At 42.0% G+C, this 12805-nt stretch overlaps 1 protein-coding gene across 1 annotated transcript in view; it reads right to left on the bottom strand.

Moving 5' to 3' along the window:
- PGM5 (phosphoglucomutase 5) overlaps window positions 1-12805 on the bottom strand; it is a 181396-nt gene that overhangs the window by 71071 nt on the left and 97520 nt on the right. Inside the window, exon 7 of the mRNA XM_086684957.1 lies at window positions 848-963. Within this exon, the coding sequence (XP_086541083.1) occupies window positions 848-963 (116 nt within the window). The remainder of the gene's footprint in view (window positions 1-847; window positions 964-12805) is intronic.

Here is a 12805-nt window from a genome sequence, read left to right as displayed (position 1 = left end):
ACCTAAGTGTGAGACATGAAACCATAAAAAATCCTAGAAAACAGACAGTTTCTCTGACATGGGCCATAGCAACATTTTTCTAGATATGTCTCCTAAGGCAAGGGAAACAAAAGCAAAAATAAACTATCGAGACTACATCAGAATAAAAGTTTCTGCACAGCTGTTTTGTTGATAGTTGAAGGAAACTATCAACAAAACAAAAAGGCAACCTACTGAATGGGAGAAGATATTTGCAAATAATATATCTGATAAGGGTTAAGTATCCAAAATATATAAAGAACTTATGAAGCTCAACACCAAAAAAAAAAAAAAAAAAAAAAACCCAAACAATCTGATTAAAATATGGGCAGAGGACCTGAAGGGAGATTTTTCCAAAGAAGACACACAGATGGTCAACAGACATATGAAAAGATGTTCAACATCACTAATCATCAGGGAAATGTAAATCAAAACCACAATGAGATGTCACCTGATACTTGTCATAATGGCTAAAATCAACCACACAAGAAACAACAGGCGTTGGTGAGGATGCGGTAAAAGGGGAACCCTCATGCGTTGTTCGCGGGAATAGAAACTGGCACGGCCACCATGGGAAACAAAATGGAGGTTCCTCAAAAAATTAAAAGTAGAATTACATATGACCCAAATAAAAACCAAAAAAAAAAAAAAAAAATGGACAGAAGAGACGAGGGTATCATAGCACATATCCCCCCAGGTTTCTCTGATTTTTTTCCCTCTAATTATCTCTTCCTCTAGCATTTGATTCACAGTGGGCTCACGGGTCTCCAAACTGGGGTCACAGAGGGTATACCGTAATGACGGTAACATTACGTCAGCAAAAACCTACCAGTGCCAAAGCTCTCTTCTCCACACAGAGAGCACCGTCCTGAGTCCATCAGATTTGAGAAGAATCTCCATCCAGCTGGGGTCTCATACACAGGAACCTTCATCGATTTGGCCACTCTGAAAAATTAAATTCAAGGCAACAGTCAATTCATATCTCTTTTCCTTTCTTTTCTCAGCACAGAAGGAAGTCTTTAGAATTTATTAACTCCGTAACTAGACTTCGGAACATTCTGGTCAGTGTTGACATTTTTCAGGATGTTACACCCTAAGGTAGAAAACGACAAATAGCCTATTCCGATGTTTCTCAGTTTTGCTTTCCCCATAACACAGAAAATATTAAGTTAATGTACAGAATATTCTCATTTATGTTTCCCTTCTATAAATGTTCCTTTGTCTTTATGGTAAGATCCCACTTGGGGAGTTCAGAATCTAAATTAAGAGGGAGGTTGGTTACAAACACTTTGGAATATTATTGGACACTATCTACAGACACACACACACACACACACACACACGCACACACACACTGTAGGACTTTTAGGATCGAAAGACTTACTCTACCAGCTGTTAGAAATGTTGATAGCTAACAGCTCACAGATATGTCTCCTACTCTCTGTTAAAGAGAGATGTCTCACTCAAAATCATGCTCCCTTTGGGGCACCAAAGTGGGGCACCACTTTGGGGTGGCTCAGTTGGTTAAGCGTCTGACTCTTGGTTTCAGCTTAGGTCATGCTCTCACGATTTGCAGGTTCAAGCCCCGCCTCAGGCTCTGCAGCTGGCAGCATGGAGCCTGCTTGGGATTCTCTCTGTCCCTCTCCCTCTGACCCTCCCCTGCTCGCACCGTCTCTGTCTCCCTCAAAATAAATAAACAAACTTTTAAAATATCATGCTCCCTTTCCTGGGTCAGTCCACATCCAATGACTGGTCAATGTGGGAAATTTAAAGGTCTAGCCTCCTTGCCCCTATTTGGCCTAACTCTGTAGGGCCATTTCAGCTCCAGAGATCTGTGTAGGTTGGCTGAGGTCTTTGTCGTGACTGCACTGCAGTCCAACCTCTCTCTTTCTGTCCAATCCCCTTCCTCACTCCCCCGGCAGGTGCTGGTTTTGAAGACACGTTTGATCTGGATGGGCAGAAAGGAATAAACTTCCCTCAAGCAAATCTCTCTCCGAGCTGCTTCCTGGGGAGCCCAGTGTAGGACAGTGCGCAACAGAATACGAACGCAAGATTTTACACAAAATGATCACAGAATCACGATTCAGAAGAACCGAAACCACCCGGATGTCCACTGAGTAGAACGGACAGAGGCTCTGTGATATAGAAGGAGCTCCCTTAAATTTCGCTGAGCATACCACCGCTACATGCAACCCCACGATGAATCTCACACACATTCTATCACGTAAAAGAAATGGGGAAGAAGAAAATACACACTGTAGCGTCCCATTTACATCCACTTCAAGGACAGCTGAAACTAATCAATGCTGTCACAATTCAGGCTCAGCAGAGTAGAGAGGTCACGTGTTTTGTTTAAGATTCCACAGAGGTAAGAGGCAGAGCTAGAATTTGGACCCACATTCTGCTTAATTTCTGCTCATGTTCCAGTCCACGATACCATGTTGTCGCCCCAAATGTTTTAAGAGACATACAGATCTCAGAGAGTATGCTGGGGAATGATCTCGTTCTGTACCAATGACCTAACGAATTTCATCTTTCCCACAAGCAAGCAACAAAAAGCAAAAAAAACCACAAAATGCCTGCCGCTAACAAGATCTAGTTTTTCAAAGGGTATAAGCACAGAAGGTGGCCAGGAACGGGAACCAGGACGGGAGTCTTGGTGAAGAAGAGGAAGAAACGTGCATAAAGGACAGAGGACACAATGCAATCATGATTTCATTAGGTTTTTGTTTTCTTTAGGTTTTACTTTGTGGCCAGCTGGAGAAAACAGAATATCTAGAAACCCTTGCCACAGGAAAGCAAACACCTTCCTTTCCATGATACCAAATATAGTTCATGTGTTCAAGATCTTGAAAAATTTTGTGCTAAATCTCTTTCAAGTTTGCTTTGAAAAGAAGCACTTTTTAGATGTTCCAGGGTTATATCAAAGGTTCTGTTGTGTATTTTTTTTTTTTTTAGTGGCCTAAGAAAGATATACAAATCACACTTATATCCTGGTAGGAACAATGAAAGAAATCCTCCCCAAACTGTAGATCAAAGGTAAATTTTCACAGCCATTAATTTCATAGTCAGAAGCTGAGGGAAGTCACACAGAAGCTTCCCACTGTCAGCACAGAGTAAAGCCTAGGTCAAAATTCATTTAGCAAATATGACTGTATATGATTGCCAAATAGAATGTGCAGCATGGAACAGACATAAGGGTAAGAAAAGGGTGGACATACATTTCCTGGCTCAGACACTCTTGCAGGTTCAAAGCCAAGTTGGCAGATCTAAAGGGAGGGGAAAGGATTTCCCTAGCTCCCACCCTTCCCAATTAATCACTGTCAGAAGGTCATAAGGCTGAGGGCTGAGGCTGGAGTTTTAGAGGACCGGATATTTCTATAAAGAGGAGCCCCAGGCGCAGCTATGCAAGCTAAGATAACAACGCGGGTAATTCAATCCCGGGATCCTGAGCATGAGCTGATGGTGTCCTAGAGTAAGAAAGGAATTCCCTGCCCCCACCCCCCACCGCCCTCCTCCCTCTACTGAACTTGGGATCCATCCCAAACACAGCATTCAGCAAATACCATGCTCTAGACTGGTGTTTCCACAGGAGACCCCCCTGGAGATTTCTGACAGCTCAGAATGAAGCCGCTCACACTGAGGGTCTTCACCCCCTCTTGGCCGCTGCCACCACGTGGTGGAGACAAACAGAAGAACTCACTTTCTAGGAAAGGCCAGAGTAGGAAGCAAAAGCAAGAAAATCAATCTCAACCCCAACTGTCCTGCAAGTGGGAGTTGAGTTCTGGTAGTTAAACAAAACAAAACAAAACAAAACAAAACAAAACAAAACAAAACAAAACCAGAAGCCCCCTGGTGGGTGTAAGCTTCTGGGGATGAGTTGCAAACCTCTAAAAATGCGGCTTCAGGTTGGAAACAGCCCCCACCAATCGTTCCATCGGTTTCTCTCACGCAGCCCACGCCAAGCTCCTCATAACTGGACCATTTCTCATTTTCCGAGGGTGCGCTCTCATTTTTGCTGTTGTCAACTACTCCTGCGTCCTTTTTCATGCTTTGCGTTTTACCCGGATTAATGCTTTCGAATCTCTGTCAAAATACTGCACGTCACTTCAAGACCGATCTTAAGTGCCCTGCCACCATGAAGCCTGTGGCAGACGCTGCTAGGTGACCAACAAACCCATCTCTTCTCCCGGACACACAGCGGGATTACACTTCCCGACCCCCCCGCCTCGCAGTGAGCTGTGGGCCACATGGTGAAGTTCCAGCCAATGGAACTTGAGTGGAAGTGACGTTCAGATCGGGCTATTCAAACGTCCCATCTTCCATGTTCTTTCTCCTTCTGCCAGCTTCATGGGGACAAGCCTAGCAAACCTGGAAGCTATACGTTGAACACGGTGAGCCCACAATACGAAAGGACCTAGGTCTCTAACTTGCCATTTGGAGCGGAATCAACCACCAGTCAGGAACACCTGTCTTTAACTTTTGATGACTGAGAACCTTTCGCTGCGTTTGAGGGATTACACGTTTTGGGACTAGCGTTGTAGTCGCAGGCTCCACTATCCTCATGAATACAACCATTCCTCTTCATTATAATAAATCCAAAGTAATGCTTCCTGCGACTCTGCTTCCTCTCACTTGGCGGGGGCCTTGTTCGTGTTGTCATTGTTGGCGTTGTCACCTTCTTGAACTTTTCTTCCACACACAGACGCACACCGCCATCACCACCAATGTGTTCAAAGCTCTTCGAGGTAGGAACTACATCGTATACCCTTTTACGGCTCTCCGATGTTTAGGATAATAGAGCAACTTGTCAGATTTGCCCTTCATAAATTCTGTATGATTTCAGTTGACTAATATCTATTATTTAAGCAGTATGGGTGGATGGCAGGGAACAAAGTATCCCTATTTTCTGGACTTTTTTCCCTTGTAGTTTCCTAAAAATATAGCTAAGTCATTTGTGCATGTTTTATTTAAATTAGTCATTTTGAGAAAGAGAATTTCATCAGTTATGAATGAGTCAGGCTATCACAATGAGACCAAGGCATTTCCTGGAAATAAAGATCTTGTAGAATTAGGGCAATGACTAACTGAAAACAAAGGTTTGAGGAGCAGGAGAATATATTTTTCTATTTCACCAGTCTGGTCATCACCCTACCCTCATGCGATCAAACAAGATAACAGATACAAAAGTATCCCAACAGGGCTCTAAAATCTCACCAGGTGAAGGCATGCTGACATACCAGTTTTGTGCCTTCAGCGTAGTGCATGACCACAGTAGTTATTCAAGTATCCTTTAACCTAATTATACAGTACTACATTATTATGTGTGATATACTCTGCTGGAATATCAATGGCTAATGACACTCTTGTAGCATGTGAGAGAATAGGCAAATAAACAATGATTAATTATATCAAGTACATGAAGCATACCCAGCTGCTCTTGGAATCCTACTTCGAGAAAGTTGCAATAGACTTAAAGAGCGCAAGATCTGGGTTCCTCTTCCTTTATCTTCAAATGTCCACTTTCTTGAGAGCCAAGGAGGGCTCATGATTCTAATTTCTACACAACGAACTCCCAGCCCCCTTTTTAAAAGCCCCCAATAGCAGAGAGTAGAAGATATTTTCATCACATATATCCAACAAAAGACTTATATGCAGTTTACATTTAAAAGACTCATACAATAATAAAAAAAAAAGAGGCACATAACCATTTTTAAAAGCCTTGGGCAAAAGTCTTGAACAGTCACTTTACAAAAGAGGATATTAAATTGACCAATTAACATATGAAAAGACGCTCAACGCCAGTAGAGATCAGATAACTGCAAATTAAAACTACAGTGAAGGGGCTACCTGGGTGGCTCAGCCAGTTGAATGACTCTTGATTTTGGCTCAGGTCATGATCCCAGGGTTGTGAGATCAAGTCCCATATCAGGGTCCAAGCTGAGCATGGACCCTGCTGAAGATTCTCTCTCCCCCTCTGCCCTCTCCCCTGCTTGCCCTCTCTCTCCGTAAAAATAACAACAGGGGCGCCTGGGTGGCTCAGTCGGTTAAGCGTCCGACTTCAGCTCAGGTCATGATCTCACAGTCCGTGAGTTCGAGCCCCACATCGGGCTCTGTGCTGACAGCTCAGAGCCTGGAGCCTGTTTCGGATTCTGTGTCTCCCTCTCTCTCTCTGTCCCTCCCCTGCTCACACTCTGTCTCTCTCTCCTTCGAAAATAAATAAACATTAAAAAAAATTTAAAAAAATAATAATAACAATAACAATAGTAAAATAAAACCACAATGAGATAATACGACACGCCCACAAGACGAGCTGAGAAGGTGGTATTGCCTAGTCCTGGTGAAGATTGGGAATTCACGTATTGCTAAAGGAATGCAAATCAGTACTGACTGTGGTATATTTGTTTACGTGACATATTCACATAAAGGAATAGCACAGAACAGAGAAAATGAACAAACTACCACTACATCAAAAAATATGAATGCATCACACAAATATAACATTGAATTAAAGAAATCAGCATGGAGGAATATAAGCTATATGATTCAATTTACACATAGTTCAAAATAGGCAAAACTAATCATTGCCACCGGTCTAGGCAGTTGTCTTTGGGACAGGACACGAAAGGCACAGGCAACAAAAGCGAAAACAAACAAGGAGGACAACATAAACCAAAAAGTTACTGCACAGCAAAGGCAACTACCAGCAAATTGAAAAGACAACTTATGGAACAGGCGAAAATATCTGCAAACCTTATATCCAATAAGGATTTAACATCCAGAATACGTAAGGAACTCTTACAACTCAAAAACAAGAAAACGAACAATCCAATAAAAAAAAAACAGGCAAAAGACCTGAGTAGACAATTTTTCTAAAGAAGACATACAAATGACCAACGGATATATAAAAAGATGCTCAACATTACTAATCATCAGGGAAATGCAAAATCAAAACCACAATGAGATATCACCTCACATCTGTTAGAATGGCTATTATTCAAAAGACAATAGATACGAGCTGGCAAGGATGTGGAGAGAAGGGACCCCTTGTGCACTGTCGATGGGAATGCAAATCGGTACAGTCACTATGGAAAATAGTATGACAGTTCCTCAAAAAATTAAAAATAACTACCACATGAGCCAGCAATCTGACTTTTTGAGTACATACCCAAAGGAAATGAAAAGAGGATCCCCAAAAGATATCTGCACGTTCATGTTCATTGCATGATTGTTTACAGTAGTCAAGATGTGGAAACAACCTACATGTCTGTCAACAGATGAATGGATAAAGAAGATGTGATATGGATATACAATGAATATTGTCCAGCCATAAAAGAAGAAGGAAATCCTGCCATATGTGACAACATGGATGAACCTGGAGGGCGTTCTGCTACGTGAAATAAGACGGAGACAGAAAAACAAATACTACATGGTATCCCACATACATGGCGTCTGAAAAAAGTCAGGCTCCCAGAAACAGAGAATATATTGGTGGTTGCCAGGCCCTAGGGGGTGGGGAAACTGGGAAGACATTGGTCAAAGGGCACAAACATCCAGTCAAGATGAGTCAGTCCTGAGGGTCTAATGTACAGCATGGGGACTCTAGTTCATGACACATATGGCATACTTGAAATTTTCTGAGAGTAGCATTCTCACCGAAAAAGAAGTAACTATGTGCAGTGATGAATGTGTTAATTAACTTGGCCCTAGTTACATTGGTGACAGTCACTGGTGATAGAAGTCGGGATAGCCCTTATCTCCAGGGAGGAGGAAGGAAGCAGTTCATTGAAATGGGGAACAAGGGATCTTCAGGGTCCCTGCTTTGTTGCTTGATCGAGATGGTATTTGCATGGGAATATTCCTTTGTGAAAAGTCCTTGAGCGACGCAGGAGTTGTCCTTCTCTTTACATACGTTATACTTCAATAAACATTTACTTAAAAGAAAAAGCCCCCTGCAGTATTTATGACCCAGGCCATGTTTGAATTGGTCATGTTTACATAATCTCAAGAAATAAACTACTGAAAATGGAGTTTAATAGCATTCTGGATATTCTGGTTAATGTCTAGCAGACATTGACATCTAGCAGAACTGCCCCAGAATGAGCCCGTCGGTATTTTCACGTCGATGAGTTCACTCCCAGATCCCTTCTTTGATGTCTGGCACTGTCGGCTGGAGCTGCTCGAAGGTAAAGAAGGGCTAATGTGAGTCTGCACTTTAAAAGCATTTCTAAGGCAGCCTACTCGCCTTCCAAATATGAATTAGGCAGAATTCAGTTAGGCCTTACTTTCCAATAGCCATCGTAAAGTGTCCTCTTTTTTCCCCCCCATTTAATAAATCTTTATTGATTATTCCTGAGCTACTATACTAAGCACTGGGGACACAGTGTTAAATCAAACACATGTGGCTCCTGCCTTATGTGTCTTAGGATCAAAGACTAACCAGCACATATAAAACTTTTATCAGGATGTGCTATCATGGAGAGATGCTCATCAGTTGGGGTGGGAAGAGAACTTTAGTTAGGAATTCCTAAGAAGTGACATTTGACCTGAGATCTAGAGAATGAGTGTTAGCCATCTAGGTGTCTTAGATGGGGTTCCCTAAAGGCAGGCCCTGAGACACAGATTCCTCTACTAGAAATTCATCGTGGAGAGGAGTGCCTGGGTGGCTCAGGTGGTTAAGCATCTGACTTTGGCTCAGGTCATGATCTCACAGTTTGTAAGTTCAAGCCCCGCATCGGGCTCTGCGTGAACGGCTCAGAGCCTGGAGCCTGCTTCAGGTTCTTTGTCTCCCTCTCTCTCTGTTCCTCCCCTGCTCACACTCTGTCTGTATCTCTCTCAAAAATAAATAAAGATTTAAAAAAAAGAATTTTTTTTTTTTAAAAAGGAATTTATCATGGAGAGATGTGTAAGGGCTAGAAGAGTAGGACGGAGAAGGCTGGAGGAAACCAAGCAATACTGTGATCTCAGGCATGGCTGTGCAAAGAGTAACTTCAGCCAGACGTTTCCCTGGGACTCTGGACTGTAAGCCTTGCCTCAAAATTGTCCTGATCTGTGACAAGCTTGTTGGTCTTTCAAACCCTCACTTTGAGCTATTGACGAAAGGCTCCTGGGGGAGAAGGGCTTAAACTCACAGGCATTTAAGTCTACTCTTACACTCACCTTTTGGATGGAACAAGTCACACTTTCAGGTACAATAAAATGGGAGGCTGTCATACTAAGATGACCACAAAAGTTTTTCAACCGCGTATATAAACTTGAGCAGAGAGCTGCCTGCTCCTGAGGCCTGTAATAGCTCAGCCTGGTCTAGACCTCAAAACTCACATATTAAATCACACCTTGCCTGCCCATCCTATCAGAGAGGTTGTAAAGATCAAACGAGATGGTAAATAATGAAATGAAAGGGCTCTAAGAACCACAAAATGCCCTACAGAGTAACCGCATGATCACTGTTGTTTGCTTTGGATCTTTCACTTAATTCAAAGGGAAATGGACATTTCATTTAAAGAATATTTACAAGAAAAAAAAAAAAAAACAAGAGATAACTGCATATCTTATGTTCCCTTTAAACATCTAGTTTTTGGCCAACTGTAAAACAAAGGTGGACCCCTAACCCAAGGGCCTTTGCTGCCTTATCTAGAAACTTCTGCACTTGCATTTTAGATAAGTGTTATGGGGGAAAAATAGGATCCTTCTCAATTAGATTATACATTTTGTTAGGAAACATAAGGCAGGCATATTTCTGAGGATCTTGACTTTGTTTAAAAGGAAAAAAAAAAAATGGCTTTGGGAAATTGACCAAAGAGCCTAGAGAAAAATATGTAAAATGGAAACAATCACAGGTTTACACTCCCAAGCTAGTAAATAATCTGGAATCCTGTATCTGGGAATTAACAAGTGTCTGTTTACAATCTTGATGCTTGAGCACTTTGATGTAAACTGGTTCTGGTTCTAATTATTTTCAAAGAATAAAAATTGTTGAAAGGCTAGGGCTGGTGAGTTTGAAGCCCCAAGAGTTCCAGCTAAGCTGAGGCATAGAGAGACAATCATCAGCAGTCTTCCAGATTCCTATGAGATTGCTTCCCGGGCAGCAAAAAGTGAATTGCCTTCTTGTATTTTGTTTTGCTTTGAATTCCTGGTTATGTAGACACCTTACTGAAGCTGTTTTAAACTGCCTATGTAATACAGTTGGAAGATTTAGAATCAATGCATTCACTCCTACAGGCCAAAAGTAGTCAGAAATCATGTGACAACTTGAACCCAGGAGATAATGTGTCTCCGTAAACAAAACTTCTCTTTCTTAAAACCTTTTCTTTCTTTTCTCTTCTGGATTCAATTAGCATCATTTCCTGGAGGATATTACAGAAATCTTACCGATCCTATGTTGTAAAACAGGAGAGAAGGAACATCTGGGCTTTGGACGTTAAATAAATATACACTGTAAATGGATACTCACTCCAAAAGAAGAACAAAGCCCAGGGTAAACTGGTATTTGTATAATGCTACATCACCATCCATGGCTAATACCACAAGCAGAGGGAAACACTGAAATAGGATGGCATAATCAGTTTTCCTAAAGCAAACATCTGTTCCTTGCTCTGGTATTTCACATTGGATTCAGTTTCAGCAGTGCCACAGGGACCTCATGGTTTGTCCCCATTGTTCTATGAGCCTAATTTTGACCCTGAAATGGTTCATGTGAACATTTTCAGTCTAAATTTGACAGAAGAGTTTTGGCAATCTATCCCCAGAGCAATATGAAAGGGGGAAAGAAGAGAAGAATGAGCAGAATATTCCACATGTTGGGTCTAAATACAAGGAAAAGATTGATAAATTTAATTAGTTAAAATGTGTAAAAATTTCTATCTGTCAAAGACACCAAAAATAGGGAGGTAAGCCATAGACTAAGGTGTTTGCAATCCATGAAACTGAAGGATTAGTAGCCAACTTAAATAAAGAAGCCCTGACAACCACTATGATAAGCTCAGTTGACCCATGCCATTCACAGAGAAGGAAGATTAATTGGCCAACAAGAAAATATACAGTAAATCAAAGAAATGAAAATTTAAAAACAGACAGACATTGTCAAAATGTCACACTTACCATGTAAAAAAAAACAAGAAGACAAAAATCTAATAATACCAAGTGTCGGTGGGAATGTCAGAGGAAAATGGAAACCCAAACATTGATGGCAATTCGAGAATTCCTAGGGGAGTTAATAATACTCTATGACCCAGCAAGCCAGCCTCTTGGTATCTATCTTAGAGAAACTGATACGTATGTGCACAAGGAGGCATGGATCAAGGATGTCTCTTACGGCACTGCTGGTGAGACAGAAAAAGAACAAAACCATAAGCAACCCAACTGTCCATCAGTAGAGGAACTGACAAACTGATTTGTTTATACAGCATCAAATAAACAGCTGTGATTCAAGGGCCCCAATACATAGATTGCAAAACACACGCACACGCACGCATGCGCACACACACACACACACACACACAGGAGAAATTAAATGTGTATTTTTGTCTTGCAATATTATCTTAGATCGCTGGTATTCCAATTACTATTTCTCCCTCACTAGAACAAATTGAAAACCTAGTGGGATATCATTCCTACTTCTAATAAAAGGTTTCAGGTATTTGCAACTCTGAAGAACTAATGGGACTAAATGACTAAATGAAGACACCTGACACCTGGTTCAGAGAACCATCCAGAACCTGCCTGTGCCACCGGAGCACAGAGCAACTAGGAAGATCTTCCTTGTCCATAGCTATGCCTCTAAAGGCAGGAAGCAAATCGGTGTCCCTTAGCCTGCCATAATTAATTGGCCTGGGAATTTCCCAAGATTCTTAGTGAGGTCTTTCCACTTGTATGCATAGAGCTCAAAACCAACTTCCCTTCCTTCCTTCCTTCCTTCCTTCCTTCCTTCCTTCCTTCCCTCCATCCTTCCTTCCTTCCTTCCTAATTAAGAGAGGGTGCTTAGATTCTGTGTAGTATAAGCATTTCCCCCTCCCTCTTCTCTCGCTAACCTGTCCATCAACATCACAGAGAAGAATTCACTAGTTGTGCATATGGTTCTTAACAGAGATTGTCATTTTCAGCTCACATTAGGGAGTTAGTTCTTGGTTTCTTGACAGAAGGAAGACAAAGAACCTTCTGGACACAAAGCACTCAAAATTCCAGGAGGAGATGTCTGCACAGAGATACAAAGGCCTTTAGATTTGGTGGGGTTCCCTCTGGGAATGTGAGCAGCATGCTGGTTTTGGAATAGACCACACAAGTCATTCTCCTGGTGTTTTATCTCATGGGGAACTCTGACATGTGGCCGAATTGATGACCCAAGTTGCCGTTTCTGGGAAAGTCAGCACAAGCCATCGGGCAGCTCTCTCTAAGTGGGCTCTGATAAAATTAGCATTCATCAAGGGACACATAGGAAGTCACCCACCTAACAGGAACCCCATATTCAAGAATGCACCTACCCTTCCAGGATTTCCACCAGTCACTCAGGACCGGGTTTAATCTTGCCCGTAAGGGTAAGGAAACTCCATGCCACATTAAATTCTGCTCTAACATCACTGTGTCTTCAACCTTCTTTTCGTGTTAACGACGCACGGTTATGAGGAAAGAAGCTGTTGAAAAAAAAGGTGACGCCCTTTTGTGGGAAATGAGTTTCACGACCCAAGGTAAAGCTGAGTAGACAGGAAAGGTAGGCAAATGTGGCTGCCTGAGGGATCAAGTCCAAGCACCTTCACAGGAGGATGGGCACTGGATCACGAGTGCCTGAGTC

This window comes from Puma concolor, chromosome D4 (genome assembly GCF_028749965.1).
Source record: "Puma concolor isolate L17-30 chromosome D4, mPumCon1.1.hap2, whole genome shotgun sequence".
In the NCBI taxonomy this organism is placed as follows: domain Eukaryota; kingdom Metazoa; phylum Chordata; class Mammalia; order Carnivora; family Felidae; genus Puma; species Puma concolor.
The sequence above is the reverse complement of the archived record's forward strand: the minus strand, read 5'-3'. Positions and strand labels throughout refer to the sequence as shown.